Source organism: Symsagittifera roscoffensis, chromosome 4 (genome assembly GCF_963678635.1).
Source record: "Symsagittifera roscoffensis chromosome 4, txSymRosc1.1, whole genome shotgun sequence".
Lineage (NCBI taxonomy): Eukaryota > Metazoa > Xenacoelomorpha > Acoela > Convolutidae > Symsagittifera > Symsagittifera roscoffensis.
In genome coordinates this window covers 38,660,950-38,682,343 of record NC_087065.1, presented here as the reverse complement: position 1 = coordinate 38,682,343, position 21,394 = coordinate 38,660,950, and the positions used below count along the sequence as shown (strand labels likewise).

At 36.5% G+C, this 21,394-nt stretch overlaps 2 protein-coding genes across 6 annotated transcripts in view; both read left to right on the top strand.

Annotated features, from left to right (window-relative positions):
• Window positions 1-6,281, top strand: part of LOC134844678 (uncharacterized) — a 190,187-nt gene extending 183,906 nt beyond the window's left edge. For 4 of the 5 annotated variants that reach the window (XM_063861486.1, XM_063861483.1, XM_063861485.1 and 1 more), the window contains 4 exons: window positions 243-374; window positions 4,459-4,735; window positions 4,917-5,196; window positions 5,868-6,281. In XM_063861486.1, the coding sequence (XP_063717556.1) occupies window positions 243-374; window positions 4,459-4,735; window positions 4,917-5,196; window positions 5,868-5,904 (726 nt within the window). In that variant the 3' untranslated portion in view covers window positions 5,905-6,281. The remainder of the gene's footprint in view (window positions 1-242; window positions 375-4,458; window positions 4,736-4,916; window positions 5,197-5,867) is intronic. The other variant, XM_063861487.1, reaches the window with a different exon arrangement.
• A 63-nt stretch (window positions 6,282-6,344) lies between these two features.
• LOC134844676 (zygotic DNA replication licensing factor mcm6-A-like) lies at window positions 6,345-20,287 on the top strand. Its single transcript, XM_063861480.1, has 11 exons — window positions 6,345-6,882; window positions 7,293-7,532; window positions 9,144-9,364; window positions 9,759-10,034; window positions 10,360-10,473; window positions 10,934-11,082; window positions 17,708-18,021; window positions 18,300-18,422; window positions 18,628-18,745; window positions 19,071-19,373; window positions 19,644-20,287. The coding sequence occupies exons 1-11, from the start codon at window positions 6,461-6,463 to the stop codon at window positions 20,019-20,021; spliced, it is 2,658 nt and encodes an 885-aa protein (XP_063717550.1). The 5' UTR covers window positions 6,345-6,460; the 3' UTR covers window positions 20,022-20,287.
• The last annotated feature ends 1,107 nt before the right edge of the window (window positions 20,288-21,394 follow it).

The window sequence follows — 21,394 nt, the reverse complement described above, 5'->3', positions numbered from 1 at the left end:
GCCCTCCTCAATTTAAGTATATATAGGCACCAAAAACGACTCAAAAAATTAGGGAGTGGTCGACCAGAAAGCTGACGTAAATTAGTACCAAAGCAGCGAATCTTTGGAAAAATTTGGCAATGAAATTTATGGGAAGGCATCCCCCCTCTGAGCACGATATTGGTTTTGATTAAATCGGTATTTGGAGCTAAAATTGGTTGCCCAAGTGAATCAATTATATATGAATTTCTTCTTGGTGTTAGGCTCCTAGACAGAAGCAATCTGTGCTCTTCGATGTAGTTGAGCGTCCTTGGGTTAAGCAAAAGCTCCTTCAGAAGAGCCTACGAAAGTTCGTTCACAGTCGACCCTTACAAAAGCCTGTAACGCTTAAGCAGGTTTGTGTGCAATGGCTCAATGATTAACTTCAAACATATTGCTCTTGAACATTAATTCATGCATTTTTAACCAAGTCTTTTGTCGCTTGTATCTTATTTTCGTATCTTATTTTCCACGCGTAACCCGTATGGTTTTTTCAAGATTCCATTCCTGTTCCTAATCGAGGCCAAATGATATCCTCCAACAGACCATCTTATTTTCTTCTGTTCAAACCAGTCATTGAACTCTTAAATTATACTGTCGATTGTTTTGATCTTTTTCCCTTTCTTATATGAACTAATTTATCTTCAAATCCGGTTTTTCTTCTTTTTCGCTAGTGATTCAATCGCCTAGATTTTGAGTTAGTTAACTGGACATTAATAATTTCAAAGTGTAGTAGAGAAAAGAGTGATTGTGGCTAGTCCTGAAAGTATTTTTTCGTCAACATTTAAATAGTCGGGCTTTCGTTTGTCTGCTTTTTTTGTCGGCTTAGGTGTTTCATCAGGGACTTTCCTTGTGCTTTAAGCAATTATCATTGTTGTTGATTTTTTCCTGTTGTTTATAAATTTACTAACCCTGACTTGAAATTGTACGTATTTATTTTTTCGCTTTGAAGCGTTTTTCGGCTTAATTAGTTTCGGTTTATGGTTATAGGCTTAGTCAATTTCAGCGGTGTAAAAGCCTCAAAGTTTTAAAACTTAATCGCTCACAGTTTTTCTGTGACAACATTTTTTTATGGCTTTTCTCTTGTTTTCAGCTAAACAATTTCACAGCATTTGTTTTTCTATAGCAAGTGCTTTGAAGCTATGCTTTGCCTCAATTTTAGGTTTTTGTTTATCAAATTTTTTACCTTGTTTTTAAGAGTAATTAACTGATTGAACTAAGAGTCTTCAATACGTTCATTACTATTAAAAACAAGGTAAAAAATGGTGATTTTTTGTTCGTTTTTTCTTAGGCTCGAGTTTGATTTTTTGCTGTATAAAATTTGAGTTCATTTCACGTAGAGTTCATTATTTGTTAAAAGGAAGGTAAGCTACACGAAAAACTTGATCGACTTCTAGTTTCGAAAATAGATTTTTCTTTTCATTTTTTCCCAGCGGAATAAAAAGTTTACCTAATGGTCCAGTTTTCTGAAATTCAGTAAACTTTATCAAAAAAGCACCAATCATAAGATGATCTTAAATTTCAAAGAGCTTATATGGTATTCATTTTTTCGTCAAAACTCGAAAACTGAAGTTTTTTCGAAAATTAAGTCAGTTTTTTTTGTTTCCTTGCGCTCATTACTCTTTTCGAAATGTCAGTTGGCCTTGGTTTTTCTTCAGTTGTTGTCTGACCTGCGCCCAGCTTCGGGCAAATTAATTTATAACGAAGTTCGCTGATTCCAAACTTACAAAGGCATGTACTTTTTCTCATTTCTTCACCATGCGTGAGCGAAAATGTGAGAAGCTCTACCAAAAGAAAAAGATTGCTACTTTTGCCTGCTGAGTTCACTTTGATAGGCGAAATAGCTCTCGGCGAAGCTCAAAACTTCAAAAAATTCTCTTGTATAACTCTTTAGATATTGACAGAATTGACGGATATGTTTCTGGTGAAATTTCATCTTTTTCATGGTTTTTTTAAACTCTTGTGACAGAAGTTATATTGCAACCGGGTACTATACTTTAATTGAATCCTATGAAAAACTTTGTTCAGTCGAGTCATCTGTTGGTGTAGAAGACAGGACTAATCTCCTGGTAATTTTTTTGAAACTTTACTGCCAGAAATATTTTTTGAGCATGTCTAAATTTTTATTACCTTTTTTATTTACTCAATCGAGCTAGTGAGCGTAGTGTCATATTAAAAATCTATTTTTAAACCCAACTCGATTATGAAAGTGATTGGTTGGTGGTATTTCTACCTGCTTTATTGGTGGCCATTGTTTATATATTCTCAAGCGTCCATGGCGCAGATGCGAAGGCGTGAGTCTGTAATATACAGAGCAAAGATTTGATTTCGGCACATAGCTTTAATTTGTTTTTCAAGGCTTAATTTGCCGTTGACTTTCTAATTTGGTTTAAGAATTTTTGTTGCCGTTTTTTCGCTTGTGTTTGCAAAATGGAGCTTCGTTAGTGTTGAAAAGCGTTTGTTCGGCTTGCAAGTTTTTGGCTTGTTTTTATTTAACTTGTTTTGCCTCGTTTGAAGGGCGATAATATTTTTCTGTGGGGTATGTGAAACTTGAAATCTTCGAGGCTATAATTTTTTGCTCAATTTTTCTTTGAACAGAAAGTTTTTTTTAAGTCAATGGAGGCTTTCCAGTTTGAGTTGGTTAAGTTTCATAGTTTTTGTTTTGATGCTAGCTCATCACCAACAATTGTCGATCAGTTTTTAAGAGTCGATGAACGTAGTGAAGTTTTTACAAACGGCAAGTTGACTTTTTTTCGTTTTTTTTCAGGAATAATCTTGAAATTTGTTCAGGTTCAAATTTTATTTTTTCGCGATTTGACTTTTGTTTTTTTTTAAGTTTAATTTCTTAAAATGAAGGCAAACTCTTGAACAGAAAATTGAGTTTGTTTTCCATTAAATGAATTTTTGAAATTCAAAAGAGTTTTAATGGCATGTATTTTTCACTTGAATTTTGAGTAATTTTTGAAATGATGCAATGAAATGTGAATGCGTCTTAGTTATGAAAGTGGATTTTTTTGCTGAAAGTTTTGGGAATGTTTGGATTTCAGTATTTTGTATGAAATATGAACACCAAGATTTTTTTGTGATGGTATTTCCATTATGATTCATCATTACTCGTCCTGTATTGCTAGTGGTGTTAAGCATTGCTTCACCTCGCGTGTTTTTCATTCAATTTTTAGATCAGTTGAAAAAAAAACTTAGTTTTTTGTTCGCGTGAAAGGTTTCGTTAGTTTTCGGCAATCATTCTTGTTAATATAGATTTTTAGAAAAGGATTCTTCTTTCCTTTCTCTGTTATGTATTCTTGTACGTTTTATATACCGTTTTTGTATTATGTATATACAATTCTCTGAATTTGTGCAGATAGTTTTTCAAATGTACTTCATTCAAATCCTCAAAATGTTTAAAAACGACTTGTCCCAAGGAATGAGCTTGTTGAATATTGTTTTTATTCTGCTGACGAGCATTTTTTTTTCCTGTAATTAACTTGAATATTCTGTTTCCAAATTTCCAATTCGGCTTACTTCGTTGATTATACTATAAGTTTCAGCAATTGATATGCTTTCGTCCAATCTTTCAGGTGTGTGTTTTTCTTAATAATTTACTAAGCAATTTGTTCAGTTCATTTTCATGTATTTCCTTAACTGAGAAAAGTTTGTGTCAAATTCGTATCTCGCGCACGCTGTCAAATTTTTGCATCAGGAATAATATTCGAAATAGAATAATTCGAATCTTGCGAGATACGAATGCGAAACAAATTTTACTCAGTTAAGGAATTACATTTACATGAATTGACAAAATTGTTTTTAAAAAAATTAAGAAAAATACATACAGTTGAAAGATTGAACGAAAGCATATCAAGTGCTAAATTGAATAGTATAATCAATGAAGTAAGTCGAATTGAAAAACTGAAAGATTGAACGAAAGCATATCAAGTGCTAAATTGAATAGTATAATCAATGAAGTAAGTCGAATTGAAAAACTGAAAACACAGAAATTACAAGTTAATCAAGGAAAAAATGCTCGTCAGCAGAATAAGAGCGCTATTCAACAAGCTCATTTCTTTGAACAAGTCGTTTAAAAAACCTTGGATTTTAATGAAGTACAATTGAAAAACTAACTGCACAAGTTCAGGGAGTTGTATATACATGATAATAATGAGTTTAGTAATGTTTTTGGTAGGTTAAAATCTATCTATATACAACATTTATTCAAAAAGTTAAAATTGCGAGGGTATTGAAAATAGAAAAAGTAGGAATTTTTGATTTTTTTCGCATACTCATTATAAACAAGTAATGAATAATTATATCAGAGACATCGCTCGACAGGCAGCAATGCCTTTTGATGTTCTCTCGAGTGAAGAAGTAATACATAAAGATAAGTTATGTTCTTAACACTCGAAGACAAATTGATAAATATTTTGAGCTCTGCTTTATTCTTAGTTGGCGTCTCAAGAGGCTTTAGTGCGGACTGAAGAAGAGTCGCGGTTCAAACAAGAACGTCTGGTGCTATTTGGAAACGACGAAGATAACGATTCATTCAATTCACCACATGAACAAGATTTAAGTCGTCACAAAAATAAGCTTATGGGTAGCAAATACGGCAATGGAGACCGCATCGTATCAGCATCACAAGCCACTGTATCACTTCACGCTGTAGTAGCTAAAGACGTAAACGAGCAGCTTATAGACCAGCAGTCGATATATCATGAAAAAGATGGTACTGTTCTTTTAATATAAAGCTAATAGTTGATTTAGTGAACGTTAATTAGAAGTCAATTTTAATGGAATAGATTAAAAGCCTGTAGTTGTTTTCGACTAGACTTAAAAAGTATATTTCAATGAAAGCTGGATTTTAAAACGGAGAAAAAAACGTTTATTTTGTCGATTCGATATTATAGGAAATTGTCTGAACTCTGAAGACAGATTGAAGGACGACGAAGATCTGGACAGTTGTTCAATGTCAAAAGATGCAGCCCAACATCTGTCGGATCAGGTCGAATCAGAAGCTAACTCTACTGACCAACCGAAAGACAGTAATAACGAGTGGCCCGAAGAATTTACCAGTGCGTTGTCAGATGAAACGTACAATGAACCTAAAAGTATCGAAGACAGCGGAAATTGTACGCTCACAACTGTTGACCTTAATCATGACGAGGGTGCATTTTCAAATAAAAATAGGTAGCGAAGCATTGATCGATTGTTTCAGGTTTTTTTTATTGAGTTCATAAATTGGTAGTGTGTAGTTCAATTATTGATCCTAGCTTTTAGAGATGAAAGGACTATCCTTAGCGGGAATTAGGGGCGGCGGATCAAGAGTTTTTCAAGGTAGCAGTTTTTGAAATCTAAACGTTTGATGACCCTCCTACCGATCAAACTGATTTGTTTGCGATCCCTCGCAAAGCCCTCATTTTGCCTAAAGCTTGTGACTTGAACAGTTTTTGAAGAAAATAATGCTGAATGGACGAGTTGATTCGGCGCGCGCTCCTAGTTTTTTATAGCTCCAAGTAAATTGGATATAGCTCCAAGTATATTTTGGCACTAAAGACGCCTTAAGAAAAAAATGCGTGTTGCTGGGCTAAAAATTGATATCCTGAAATATTACCTATTAAGAAAGATATTTTTGGGTAAGGGTGTAATTTTCACAATAGGGGTGTCTGCTGAACTCCACTCCTGGCTGGAAAAATGTCAGTGAATTTAGCATTTATCCCAATTCCTCTAATTTTTGCAACTGGGAATTTTGATTTTTGACTTCAAGTCTGGACAAACTCAGGTCTGCTCGGGTCTACTCAGCGTATCCAACGTTGTCATCGTTAATTTTGACGACCACCATTTGAGCTGCTTGATTTAAGATCGAATGGACTGGAAATCATCGTCGAAGATCTATAATCAGCATGATAAAGGAAGCTTCAACTGTAAAAGAATCGAAGAGCTAGTCGTAAACTGTACGGGTTTTTTCCGCAGCAGATCTTTCAATCAGTACTATTTCAATTCGAATACATCTGAACATTGTGATTTGTTAATATCCATGAATGAAAAATGTCTAAAGTTAAAAGGACCATCTTGCAACCACGATGTCCTTGAAGATTTGAAGAAAGAAGCGGAGAAATTTTCGCAACTCAATGCTAAAAGCGATAGAGATAACAAGCTTGTGAACGATGTTTGGGAGTTACGTTCTACCCCCATTAAAACGTGGAAAACATCCTAACTCATCTGGATCTCTGATTGTAAATCACGTCGTTTAGCAAATTTATATATACTGTCCAGTTTCGATATTTTCAAGGCCATAGTCGATAAGTTTTTTAAAATGAGGGTGGGAAATTAAATAGAAGGAACATGTACTGTGACTTCTTACATGCTATTATCAGGAGGCCTTCGATTTTGGTAGCATAAAGTTAGGTGATTCCTTTTTGTGTGATTCATGCATTTCAGTTGAAATTGAATCATGGATGTTGCTGCTCGAATTACAGTGCGAGATCGCGAGCGAGATCTTCTGGCTGAAAGATGCCAGAAGAAGTTCCAAGATTTCCTGGAACAGTTCAAGAACCTGGAGAAACCAGACGAACTCATGTATCTTCCACAAGCGAAGGAGTTGCTTCAAGTTGAAAGGAACACGCTGTTTGTTGATTTCAACAACTTGCTAGACTTCGATTCTGATCTGTGCACTTTAATCCAAGAAGAGTTTTATCGAGTACAATCTGCTCTTTCTCATGCTGTGACGAATTTTGTGAATGACCATGTTGAACATCTGCCTCCGAAAAAGGAATTGTATGCGGCGTTCGAGAATGTGCCGGCAAAGATGAATCTGAGAGAGTTGAACAGTGCAAAAATTGGCAGTCTGTTGTGTGTTAGTGGACAAGTCATCAGGTATTGAATCTTATTTTTTCTTAGTATTTTTGCAGGGATGACCATTTAAATCTCTTTAAGCCTTGAAACTTGTGTAACCAAGCCATAAAGCGAAGAGTTTTTGTCGAAAGTAGATGTTACCATGAAATCAGGTGATTAAGTTAACAGATTTGTTTTATCTTAAAATATTTTTGTGCGGCCGTAAAAAAAAAGCTTTTTTTTTCACAATTTATCAAACCCGATTAGTCAAACTTCCATTCTAAACTCGGATGCTTAATTTAATTCTGATAATGCTTATTTTTTTAACAGAATATCAATTTACTCAGTGAGAACCATTGCGTTTATTCGTTATATAATGATTCGTTTATTTGCCGAGCTACCAGCCTGGTCTTCCGCCTAAACGAAATAGTTAATTTAGTTAATTTTTACAGGACTCACCCTGTGCACCCTGAGTTGATCTCAGGCGCATTCAAATGCAGTGATTGCAACAGTTTCATTCCAAATGTCACTCAGCAGTTCCGCTACACCCAGCCTACTATATGTACTAATCCACAGTGTCAGAATAGAAGACGATTCGCGCTGGACATTGAGCAATCGAAGTTCGTGGACTTCCAGAAAGTGCGAGTCCAGGAAACTCAAGCGGAGATTCCTTTGGGCAGCATACCCAGAAGGTTTGCCATCACATTTCATTCAATTATTTTTAGATCTTGTTTTCTCCACCCCCCCCCCCCTCCATTGCAAATAAGGTGCAAAATTCTTATGTGCTTAACCGTTGAATTATTTATTTATAGGGGTCGAATTTTTTTTTCAGAGAAGTCTTAAAATTTGTTCACGATCAAATTTGATTTTTCACGGTTTGACATTTGATTTCTTTTTAAGTTCAGGTCGTTTCCTTTGAAAAAAGGAAGGCAAACTCCACAATGGAACAGAAAAAGTGTAATTTTCACGAAAAAGGTGATCGAATTCTAATTTCAAAAGAAGATGTCAATCATAAACTGTTCTTGAAATTGAAAGAGCCCTAAAGCCATGTATTTTTTAAATTGAAATTCAGTTTTTTTTCTGTATCATTGCGTGCATTGACTTTTTCTTAATTGTTTGTTGGCTGTGTTCTCGTATACTGACTGCCAAAAGTTTCATGAAAATTGTTCTGATAGGCAGAATAATGTGTGAATGTCAATTGAGAACAAAGTCAATTTTTTTGCTCGTTATTTCGGATTTCCTGGTATTCATGTTCACAATTCAAATGTCTGTCTATTTCAACTCATAGACAATTCCCTTTTTTTACCTAGCGATAAGCAAGGGTGTGGTAACCGCGTTTCAACTTGCTTCATAACAAATTCAAAATCGAATAAAATCCAGCGAATCTGGTGTATAGGTCACACATCTGCTTGAGATACCAAAGGTTTGTGGTTCGAATCCGGGAGCAGCCTTTTTTTTTCAAAATAAAAGTTTTTAACTTTTTCGGACTACCGTCAGTCTGTTTAAAAGTCGATGAACGTAGTTAGACTCTTATATAGGTCCGCGGTTTTTCTTTTTTCGCGTTTTGATATCTGTTTAAGTTCAGTTCATTTCCTTAGTTAAAAAGAAAGCAGGCTCTTTTTTCTCCCCCCCACCTGACGTCGGTTTCAACTTATTAGTGTAACGAGTGGTTTTACGAGGTTGAGTATGAAGACCAAATATGTTTGTAGTGGCCTTATTAGTCTGTATGTAAATTTTCATAACAATCGGACAATGTGGTCAACAAATTTACATGTAAAAATTTTGCAGGTGGGGGGGGGGGGGAAGGAAAAAGGTCCATAAGGCAAATTCCACTATCGAACAGCGAAAGTTTAAATTTCACGAAAAAGGTGATCGACTGCTAATTTCGACGAAATTTTCTTTTTGATCCAGTTTTCTCAAAATGGATTTATTTTAGCAAAAAAGTGTCGGTCATTAATTGTTCTAGAGCATTAAGGCCAGCTATTTTTTTCTTCGAAGTTTAAAAGTTGAGATTTGGACTGTTAATGTGTTATGCTATGTTTGTGTATCGCAAGTGGTGCGGAGCTCTGCTTCGCCTCAGTGTATGTTTTTTTGAGGTTAAGTTATACAGATAAGGTTGTTTTCTATGTATATTTTGAGGTTTAGTTTTAAGATAAGGTTATTTTCTATATAGACGCAACTTACGACTTCAAATCGAATATTAACACTATCCTAATGCTGAAAACATAATATTGAAAGTTTATTTTTTGAAGTAAAATGTAGCTCTTCAAATTCCGTCTTCTAGGTATGTTTTTATTTTGTAGCATGGAGATTATCATGCGCGGCGAGATAGTGGAGACTTTGCAGCCTGGAGATCGATGTGACTTCACTGGATGTTTGATCGTGGTTCCAGACGTGGCCCAGTTCAGCTCCGGCCAGTCGGGTGCCCAGTCGGGAGATGTGAAGAAGAAGAGCGATGGATACGAGAATGAAGGAGTCAGGGGTCTCAAGTCCCTGGGAGTGCGAGACCTCACTTACAGAATCGGTAAACATGAAATAGTGTCCATCCCATCAGCCACGTTACATGAAATAATGTAAAGACGTGTAGAATTTGAAAAAAGAACAAAATAGCGCTTTTTAACTAAAGCTTACTAATTCAATGAATTTTGAAAGCTGTGACCGAAATAAATTGGACATCATATGGAGATGAAGGAGTGGCGTAAGGTTATGCGTTGCAGGGAGTTGAAGCTCTGAAGTTGAAACAAACTACTTCATAAAATAGGAATAACATTTTTTTGACGCCAGGCTATACTGGGTCAACGACCGGGTCATTTTATTGACCCAGGCTATACTTGGTCAATTTTTTTTGACGCGAGGCTATACTGGGTCAACGATTGTGAGTTTTTTTACTGCATGACTTTTCAACCTTGTGTTTTTAGCATTCCTGGCGTGTAACGTGGCCTCATCTCACCAGCTGTTCGGAGGGAAGTCGACCTCTCTTCGGGACGAATGGGCGGCAGAGGAGATGAGTGCAGAGAAACTGAAAGCTAGCATGACAGAAGCCGAATGGGAGAAGATCTACGAGATGAGTCAGGACCCGAAGCTGTTCGACAACCTCATCCAATCCATTTTCCCATCTATCCACGGTAACCAGGAAGTCAAGAGAGGTGTCGCTTTAATGCTGTTTGGAGGAGTGCCCAAAACTACAGCCGAAGGTACAATCAGGCAGAAAATTCGTTTAGTCTTAGATGTAATGCATATATCCAATTCTCATTGAAAAATCCCCGGCGGGATAGAAATATATCTTTTTATAAGATAATCTGATGTTCTATATTCGAATGCTCAAAAAGTTTCAAGAAAGATTTGAACTATCTAAATAGCTCATTGTTTTGTTTCAGCTCAAGGTTTGATTTTGGCAAGTTGTTTCTCTCGCTCATTTTGATTCTGGGTATTGTTTTTCTCTGGCGCGGCAGTGTTAAGTTTAAATTTTCAAGCAAGGTAGAGGTGCACCTATTTGACCTTTTCTAATGGATTGATTAGGGACAACATTGCGAGGAGATATCAACGTCTGCATTGTGGGAGATCCAAGTACTGCCAAGAGTCAGATCCTCAAGCGGGTCGAGGAGATCACCCCACGTGCAGTCTACACCTCAGGTAATCAAACTTTCACTCATTTTTAAGAATGATGAGTATGTTCTCGATTGAATTTTCTAGAGGTAATCGTGGAAAGCAATATTTTGAAAGCCAAATTATTGGCCGCACCAAGACAATTGCCGAAACACTAACTGAGTTTAGAAATAGGAAACATGTAGATATTTTAAAATGTGTTTTTTGAACATGGTCATTCAATCTATTGTAAAGTGTTCGGCTATTCAAGGGAGTTTTCGATAATATTGTTGGCGATAGAATTATTTGTGTTGGCGATAGAAATATTAAATACTATATTTATTGCCAATACTAACCAAAAAACCCGTCAGTTATCACAGCTATTTAAACGAATTGAGTAGAAACAAATTTGCAGCGTACCTTATACTCATAAAAAAAAGTTGTGTTACAAAAAGACGATTCATCTTTAAAAAAACTTTTGAGTTCTCACTGTGGGTGAAATTATCAGGAAAGGCGAGTACTGCGGCTGGTCTGACTGCGGCAGTGGTGAAGGACGAGGAGTCTTTTCAGTTCGTGATTGAAGCAGGAGCTCTCATGTTGGCAGACAACGGAGTCTGCTGCATTGACGAGTTCGACAAGATGGACTACAAAGATCAGGTCTGTCAATGTAGAATAATGCTTGCTGAAGGACTGTAGATGTTTAGATAGTTCAAATTGATTATTGAATTACATAAGCTGAGCGTAGTGTGTTATGTTAGTACAAGGCTACTTTTTTCCAACCCAAAGTCGCAAATTTTACTGCTACTTTGGGTTGCACTTTACAGGAGACCGAATTGGCTATTGTTATTTGATTACCTGAATATGTTATTTGATTACCTATGCGATAATGTTTGATTACTAGTAAGTTTCCACAGCTGATGCATTTTAAATTCGTGAAATGAACCGAAGAAAGCTAATTGTCGCTATTCGCACTGCCCCTCTTGCCGAGGAGTGGGAGGGGGTTGAATACATTTGCAAACTTGTGTTTGCGAGTTCCACTTCTTGGAAGGGTCTTCTCTAGAACCTAGTAAAACGCCACAAAGCTGCTCTTCCCAATACTATGCAAGTTGCCATCTGCACAACCACCGCGGAAGCGCAGTTCTCGATACTACAACACCCCCCCCCCCCCCCAAACAAATAACACCCTCTTCAAAAGCCACAGTGCGGGTCTCCTGACTGACTTGATCGACCTTAACGAGTACATCACCAAAACCCGCTGTTTATTTAGTTCACCAAAACCCGCTGTTTATAGGTTTTTTGTTCAGTTTTAATAAGTCATATAATACTTTAATTGTAACGCTCTAGTTGTAATGTTCCAATTCTACAGTTTACTTTGCTTACTTCACATTGCTCTTTAATGAGTTTACCTTAATGAGTCTCACATATTTTTCAATTTTTTTCGGTTCATCATTCTTTTTTACACTAGCTGTGTAGGGTATTAGTAGGAACCTTTTTTTCCTACCTGGCTCGCAAATAAAAGTGCTCATTTGGCGGTAATTTGCTGTAATCATGATCTGTAGCTTTGAAATTCACTTAACATCTGTTCTCTTCTTTAGTTATGGCTAGTGTTTGGAGATCGTTAAGCGTCCGTGGGTAGCGAGTAGGTCGAATCCGTCGCGTAGCCAAAAATTTACTTATTTGAGGTTTATTTTTACTTTTTGTTCCGACCATTTGAAAAATGGGGAGGAACTTTGCATTCGGGTGTTTTAGTTTTTTTTCCAACCAAAATCAGGTACCACAAATAATTATCGGAATGGGTCGTGTTAGATCATATTGAAGCTCTTTCAGTCGTGATTCGAACGACATTGGAAAAATGAAAAAGTTTTCATCATTTTTTCAGAGTGTCGAGAAAAACCGGTTTAAAATTTTTGATTTTTGGTCCAATTTCGAACTAATATGGTGTGAGCATGTAGGCCTACAATAGCTTTTTTTAAGCCATGAAAACTTAGTTGTACTCAAATAAAGGTAGTTTTTGGACTTTTTAGCGCCATTTTTTAAACAACGGTAATTTCGTTCCTGTCTGGTCATATTGTTTCGTCTCGTTCAATCTATCACTGCAGCTCCACCAGGGTCTCTAGCGGCAACACCCACGTAAAAGGGGGAGGGAACCTCCTTTTCCAGTGATGGCGCCTCTGTGCTGGTGTCGGCACCTTCCCTCTGTAAATCACATTCAAGAAGGCGGTTTCGGTGTGGTATTAAAACCCGTCCTAGGAGCCAAGTTTTTCGGCGTGCGGAGAACCGAGTGAAACTCCATGCCCGGTTCAAGCGGGCAGTTTTTAGTTAGCGGGGAGGACCGAGAAAAACTCCCGTTACGTGGGGTTATGTGAAAACTGCAGCTGTTTGGCAGCTTCTTCGGGATTCTCTTATAAGCTCTCGATGGTAAGTGAGGTTGGGTGTAAACAGATGATCGGTGGTGTGTGGTCTTACGTAGCAACTTGGGTAGACATCGGGTATATTGTTGTTAAGCCTGGGGTGGTAGCTGGCGAGGTGAGTTGAGTATCCGGATCGCAGCTGTGTTCGGTCGAAACATTCTGTGTGCTAGTTGCACAGTAACGGGCTATCCTTGTTCTTTTTCCTATTTATAGAGCTGTTTTTTTTCTTTTTTTTTCGCTAGTGTTTGCAAAGCCTAGCTTTGCCTGTGTCAGGTTCAGGCTGCTATGTCTAATTTTTCTCAGTTTTATCCGGTTGTTCCTACAGAGGTGGATTTTTGTTTGAATCTCTGAGTGTTTGTCCATCTATTTTAAACTATTATAAGCGTTTGTGCACCTCGCTCTGCTTTCCCCGTACTCCTTGTGCAGCCTTTTTTATAGCAGCCTTGGCATGTCAACTATTTTCAACGAATTTTTGATATAAACTTTTTTTATAGTTATCAGACACTAAGATATTTGGAATACAGAAGCGAGAGAAAATTCCGCTAAAACATTTCTGCACATTTTTTGTTGATCGATTATCTAATGGGAATGTTTCTATCCACTTTCTCTCAGCATCAGTTATGGCTAAAACTGTATGGAAGAAGAATCAATGTGCCGGCGCTACCAATATTTTCAAAGTTGATAAAGCCGATCATTGCCACTATATGAGTAACACAAGAGCACATCTTAATGTTAAAATTGCATCTGCATTAATCATTTGATGACTCGGCAACGTTTTGAGAAGTTAAATTCAAATGCCATGACAGTTTTTTTTCCTAACGACCAACACTAGATGAGGCTACAATTTGAATTTTCCCCGAAGATGCATTGCAATGGTTTGTGGTCTGTATTGATAGTGAAATAGCTGATGGTATTCTCATAGTTGTTTTGTATAACTTGTCAGAAGTTTGTTATTAAAACCTCGATTTATTCATTTTTCTTTTGTCTGATGGATGCTGCTTCTGAGAAATGATCTCATTGAGTTTTCTATGAAGCTCTCCGCGCTTTGCACTGCTATTGTAACCTAAAATTGAACCCTTATCTTTTGAAAAGGTTGTCAATTTTAGCAGGGACGAACTTAATATGGATTTCTCAATTACGTGAACTTTGTAATCACCGAACGTCGACAGTTTACTGCCTTTTTTACTCTGTTCGCTGATGTAACAATTCTAACACTAATTGTTTCAAGTGTTTCTTCGACCTTAATCTGAAGAAGCAAAATGCGGTTTTCCCAACGTTTCCCAACAAATTTTACAGATAACTGAGAGAGATGCTTTCGTACTTCATTGCGTTTTGCTTTTGTCCGCTATGCATTGTGACTGTTTTTATTTGTCCTTGTTTGGTTATCAAGCTATTTGCTTATCAGAAGTCCGAAGTGTCTGAACTCGCCCAATGCAGGTTTCCACCCAATGCAGGTTTCTTTTTTAGTACTTTCGGCATCACTGTGAAGTGATTTGTTTTTGGCAAGGCATGTTTTGGTGGGTAATTCCTGTCACATTTTTGTGTTTTCATTGAGTTTCATCACCACCGTTTCAAAGAATTTGTCTTTGTTTTGAATGAATAGAGTACGTTTTCTATACTTAATTCGGTTTTTACGAATTGAGTGTTCTACTCTCTTCTAAATGCAAGATGGGCACACACTGAAAACTGCGTAGTTGTATTTTGAATTTATTCGAGCTATTTTAGTTTCTGTTTGGTATGAGCCATTTCAGCGATAAAAGCTAATAGGAACCATATAAAATTTTTGGATATAGGATCAGCTGCCTCCTTTAATTGATCAAATTCGCAAAAAGTTAAAGTTTCTTGTAAGCATGCCAGAAAGTTACTTTTAGTAATCGATGCAAATTTTGTTTTTCTTTCAGCGATGAGAAGTGCTGCCGTGGTTGTGAGTATTGATTTAACATATTTTATTTTTCGATAAAAGTTATTTCATCTTGTCCTTCAGAACAACCAGTGAAATAAAGTTATTAAGGGCCTCTAGATAGTTTGTAAGTCTTCGTTGAATAGGAGGCATGATTTTTATTGGTATGTTTATCGATTTCATTTTTCTATCGAAAATAAGCATTAAAGCTCGACATTAAAGCAATGTGACAATTAAGTAGACGAAACAGGCAACGCATATTTTTCTTCAGCTTTATAAAATTATAACGCGCCTATTGTAAATTTCAGTTTTAGCAAGTTATATTGGGCTAATTAAGCACTTCAGTTTGCTTACATGACAAATGATGTGTGAAACACATACCTATGAACTTATCGGATGTATTTTTTCTAAATAAAAAGTTCGTTTTTTCGAGTAATCGAGAACTAGCTCTTCAGTTTTTCATTAATACAGAATTGCAGAAGCTTGCAGATTTATGAAAGATGTTTTTTTTTGCTCAGATGCTCACTTAGTATAGCACACCTTGGTGTTTGTATAATTCTGTAATGGAAAATTCGGAAAAAATGTTTCGGGGGCTATCGTTTTTGAAAGGCGTTTTGAATTATTCCTGCAGTTGTGCCGGTAATTGAGAGCCATTTTGATTTATTTCTATTGTTGTGCGGGTAATTGATTTCCAAGAAATGTTTTCCAATATTTATCTATCTATCTATCTATCTATATCTATATTTATACTATATTTAAATGCGAGTGACAGCTCTCTCCCATGTTTAATTCATCTCTCGAGTTTTTTCATGTTTAAGCTATATCATATATTGCAATGCTTAAGAAAATTTTTCAATTAGTTTTCCGTAAGGTCATTAATTTTCAGTAATTTTTTGCGAGGCCAAATTAAGTGTGTGTATACCTGCGTTTTTATTATTAATTTGATTATGTCTGTCTACCCGTCTCCTATTTTTTTATTTTTTATCTATCTATTATATATAAATGCGGACTTCACTATCTCGCCATGTTTAGGCTTTTTTAACGTATTATTTTTGCATGCTTAACAAAAAAAATATCACGTTTAAGCTATATCGTATATTGCTATGGTTGTTTTTTTTTGTTTTCCAGTTTAAATTCAGTGTTTATTTCATCAAGTTTGAAATAAGCAACCTGATAGTAGAATAGTGTCAGAGTTTTCCCAGGCTTTTTAGTTCTGGCCTCCATATATGAATAACCAAATCCTTCTAGTTTACAAGATTTTTTGCGAATTTCAAAAAAATTCACGAAAATTTAATTTTAAAAAACTTCTCAGTTTTTGAAATTCCCAAACCTGTAGTTGTGTGCTGTCAGAGTACTTTCAAAGATTGCACATATTGCCATCAAATAAGACTGCTCAAATCTTGGTAGTTTTCGAGATGTGAAATCTTTTCTGGTTCTCAATAAAAAACCTTTTATTTTAGAAAACTTAAGGTGAAGTTTCTTAAAATTTGAATTTCCCCCTTAACTTAAAAAGAAGAAACCAATATATGGATTTTTATTTCATAAACTATCTGAAATAATGTTTTTATCTGCTTTTATAAATTTTGACGGGAAAATAACACTTCTATTTCACGGCTGATTCTTTCGCGTAGTTTGTTATTCAATTGAGCTTTCATGATATCAAGCTGCAATGATATCATCTGTTTTGCCTCTGAGTCCCTCGACCACAGGCAATATCAAATAGAAAAAAAATCTATTTTGGTTCTAATAAAGAATAAAGAAGACGGCTCGTATCAGGGCAAAGCCCTGAATGTTCCGACTATCCATTAATTGTTCTCGAATTGTTTTTTGCTCTATGAAATATTGACAAACTACAAATTTTAGGCTGATATTATCAAAGTGTCAAAGTTTGAGTCGTTTAGGAATTAATAAGAACAACCAATTAGCTTGCAATTCAATTTGGAACGATTATGAGTGAGGATAATTTGCCACGCATAAATAATTCGCGTATTGAAGCAAACTATCTATCAAAGTATTATTTCAGCAGCAAAACTGCACTTTAGTCTAGTGCAAGCATACTGGCTTGGCAATCCCAAGATTTCCGGATCGAAGTCCATGCGCAGTCAATTTTTCTGAAATTAGTCTGAATAAAGAAACCACCTCGCTATTTTTCATCGAAATTCGGAACAATTAAACCAAATAGCTTCCTGGATGTAATTTGGATTTTCAATCCTTAGTTGGCAATCTTCAAACCACCATATCTTTGCAAAAATGGGCGCAATTGAAGTAATTTGAGCTATGTTGATTGAATAGATTTATAGCCTCAGCTGAATTTCAGACTAAGTTCTTCCTAATTACATTTTTGGCTATTGCTCTCTTTCAAAAACTATCTTTAACCAACAAAAACATCAAAAAAATTAGTCCACTGAATTGCTTTGTCGGGTGAAGTTCGGCGATGCTTAGCGAATGGAATGCTATGTTAGATGACCGATAAACATAGCATTGGGTGCTGTTGCAAAGCACTGATCTTATCTGACACCTTTTGTTTCAACTTTCGAAGAACGTAAGGAGTATATATGCTCGGGGTGGTTTTTAATATCCAAACCAATTCTCAAAGATATTTCCCTCGGGGGATCGCTCCGTGGTCTCAGAAGAGGCGCGCTCACCACGAGACCATCTTGGCTTAGAGAATGCTTCGAAATGCTCACTAATAGACTAACGTGACTGTAAGAGCGCTGTGATACTTAGATACTCAAAGTCTAACGCGTTCCAATTTTAATTGAGGCAGGCTAATTGGTCTTATTAATTTCATACACGGTTCTTAATATTCAGCTTAAAATTCATAGTTTGTCAATAATTCATTAATCAAAAACTATTCGAGACCAGTTTATGGACAGTCGGAACATTCAGGGCGTTGCCCTGATACGAGCAGTCTTGTTTTTATCTAGGCGTGATTGCTCTTAAATGTATCTATTCAAATTATTTTGTTTAGGTTGCTATCCACGAAGCTATGGAACAGCAAACAATCTCCATAACTAAGGCCGGTGTAAAGGCAACTCTGAACGCAAGAGCTTCTATTCTAGCGGCCGCTAATCCTATCGGAGGCCGTTACGATCGAAAAAAGACGCTCAAACACAACATCAACCTCTCGGCCCCTATCATGAGTCGATTTGATCTGTTTTTTGTTCTGGTGGACGAGTGTATTGAGACTATGGATTATGCAATCGCGAGGAAGATAGTTGATATGCATGGGTTGCAAGAGATTGAACAAGTGAAAACCCCGTACACTATTGAGGAGGTTCAGAGGTAGTGTAAAGAACTCGAAATTTGGAAAATATGTCAATTTAACGATACTTAGTAATAATAAATACATCAAATTAAAAAGAAAAAAATTTTGTTGTGGATTTTGATGACTAGTTGGGCGGTTGGTTTCATTTTTAATCCGAATAAATTACTTCAAGCTATTAGTGATAGCTTCCTAGACCCTCGACTGCTACTCAAATAAAAAAATACCAAAAGCGTGAATCAAATTTAACAAAAATATTCTTCATCCAGTCAGTGACTGTGACTGGTTTGTGTTGAAGGTACATCTGCTTTGCCCGACAGTTCAAACCCAAGATCAGTTCCGAGGCTCAGAAATTCATGGTGGGAGAGTACAGACGACTGAGACAGAGAGATTGTGTGTCGGGTTCGAAGAGTTCATTCAGGTAAAAACTTCTGTTTGATGATGCTAAAATCCGTAATTTGAACCGACATTTCGTTGCAATGCAATGCTATTTTGAAGTGTTCTGAAAGCTATTAATTTTTATCTTAGATCATAAGATCACAATAGGTTTTATTTGTGTTTTTTACAATCGTTTTTTGTCTGTTTTGTGTTATGCATTCTAATAGGCATTTGTCCCTGTGTTTCAGGATCACTGTGAGACAGCTGGAGAGTATGGTTCGACTGTCGGAGGCCATGGCAAGACTCTTCATCACTGACTACGTCAAACCAATACATGTCAAAGAAGCATTCAGACTACTCAGCAAGGTACGTCTTCAAAAAATTGTCTTATTTTGAACTTTATTTTGTTAAGTAGTATACTAGTAAAAAGAGTGTTGCCCATGAAGTATTTCTATGTAAATTAACTTATTTGTAAACTCAAGCATTTGTTTGCTGCCTGGTTATTTGATTTTTTCAATTAATTTCCTTTTTTGTCATAACGCCTTAGTTTTGATTTCGGTGTCCTTTCTCTAATCGCATCTCTGTTATAAAAAGATATTAGACAATTTTTGGAGAATGATAATTAAACTTTTTGAAGATCCTTCGATTTATATTGATTTAATCTTCTATCCGGTTGGTTTTTCAATTTCAGAGCATAATTCGCGTGGAGCAGGGCGAAGTAGAGTTAGACATGGAAGCCTCGTCATTGGAAAATGCGACCTCAGCTGAAGCCAATTCTGCCTCTTCTGAAGCATCGGCTGCTACTGACCGTCAGAGCGAGCAGCCGAACCAGACTGGTATTACAACAACAGTCGACCAGCAGTCGGTTAAGATTAAGTACGAAGAGTATAGGAAGATTATGAATGTACTGTTGCACAGACTGAGGAAATTAGAGGAGGAAGCAGAAGCGGCGGCTGCTGAAAAAGTTGGCTCCAACGAAGGAGGCGAAGAACAGGTTACTTCTTGCATCCATTTGCTAAGAGCTTTAGTATCTGATTGGTGTTCTTTATTACTTCAAATTTATCAAATGTATGATTCGTCAAATGTAAGATTCGGTATCAAATGATTTAGCTTTTGATGAATTTAGCTTCAAATTTGTAGCTAAATTCGACCTTTTTGAAGCTTGAATATCGAAAAACAACAGAGAAAAAACAGATTATTAACAGTGGGATTTCTTAAAGGCAAGTATATTGTGTGTTGGAAATTTAAGTTCAATTAATTTCAGGATGCGATGGATACCGAAACGGGCACAACGACTGCTACAGTCGAGGAGACAGCATCTATGCGTGACGGACAGACAGATGGTGCCGCTTCGGCAGGTTCCGAAGGAGGAGCAACCCAGGAAGACTTCAGCGACATCGGAGGAAGTAAAAAGAGCGAGTTGGTCAACTGGTACCTCGAGAGCATTTCGGACGAGATCGAGACTGTTGCCGATCTTGAACTGTGGAAAATGAAGATAGAAAAGATCATTTCGCGACTTATTGATCATGAACATGCGGTCATTGCAATCGTGCCAACGGAGGTAACGCCAGGCGACGGAACCGTAGATGCCGGCGAGGATCCGTTCTTAGTTGTTCATCCCAATTTTGTGGTCGAAGAGTAAACAATACATGCTGCTTTTGAGAAGAATAGGGGCGATGTTTTTGAAATGTTTCTAAACTTGAACTTTGTGTTTGTCATTGAAAATATGCTCTAGTGAAATGATAGCCTTTTTGCATTTAAGCTTTTAAGTATTATGAAGTTCTTGATGCCAATATTTGACGTTTGTTTTTTAACATCTAATTGTGTGCAATAATTTTTATACGCCCTTTTTGAATGTGATAGCCAGCAACTAATAATGATTCAACTAATCAGAATTAAAAATTGAAATGCCCATTTTATCCGGCCAAAATTTTCCTGACAATTGAAGTGTTCAGAGTCGTTCAAAATTACATGCATTATCGATTTCATGTAAAAAGAGTCATTTCTTTTGAGTATTTGGCAAAATTGCTTTACCAAAGAGTGATCAGTTTTGATGTGCTTTTCTGTTTTCAGGAATAGTCGATGCTTAATTTTTTTTTTGGCTCTGACTTAAATGTTTTGATGCCCTGCTTAAGTTTTTTTTTGTGCGTAATTTTATGCTTGCGATTAGCGAACGTCATAAAATCGAAATCCGGACTTTGTTTCAGGTTAAAAGCTTGTTCAATCAGCTGTGTGCTCAAATCAGGGTGACCACTTGGTCACTATTTTAGTGACCAGTCACTATTGGTCACTATTTTTTCAATGGTCACTAAAAGTCACTATTTACAACGGTTTTTGGTGACGAACCCTAAAATTTTTCTAAAGGCGCCTTTGGCGCCAATATATACTAATATTGAGGGGGGAACGCGCGCCAAAAAAAACGCGCGTTCCCCCCCAAAAAGTTCCTAAAAACGACTTTTTATTCAAAATTATGCCTGCGCTTGAAGTGCTTTGGCAGAGCTTGAAAAATTAATTTGGTCGATGTTTTAATTTTCAAGCTCTGCCAAAGCACTTCAACATCTAATCCTACCTTTTTTTGTCTACCTAAAAAAAAGGTAGACAAAAAATTCGAAAATGATAAAATTGTCATTGTCACTATTTTTCTCTCAAAAAAGTGGTAACCCTGGCTGCTCAAATGCTCAATTTCAAGTTCAACTACTGGATTCAAATTTAACTATCGGCTGCTAATACTAATAACTACTACTAAATGCTACATCTACAATTATTACCCAAGCGATCAGCGTACCATATTATTACGATGCTTCTTTTTTCCAACCTAACTCGCAAATAAAAGTGTTCATTAAAAATGTTCACTTATTTGGAAATTTCCCTGTAGCATTGGTAATTGCGTAGCATTTGTTCTCTGCTTTATGTGTGGCTAGTTTTTGGTACCTATTAAGCTTCTGTGGCTGAGTCGTTAGTGTGTGAGACTCTTCATCTCTAGGTTGCAGGTTCGAAACTCTGACGTAGCCCAAT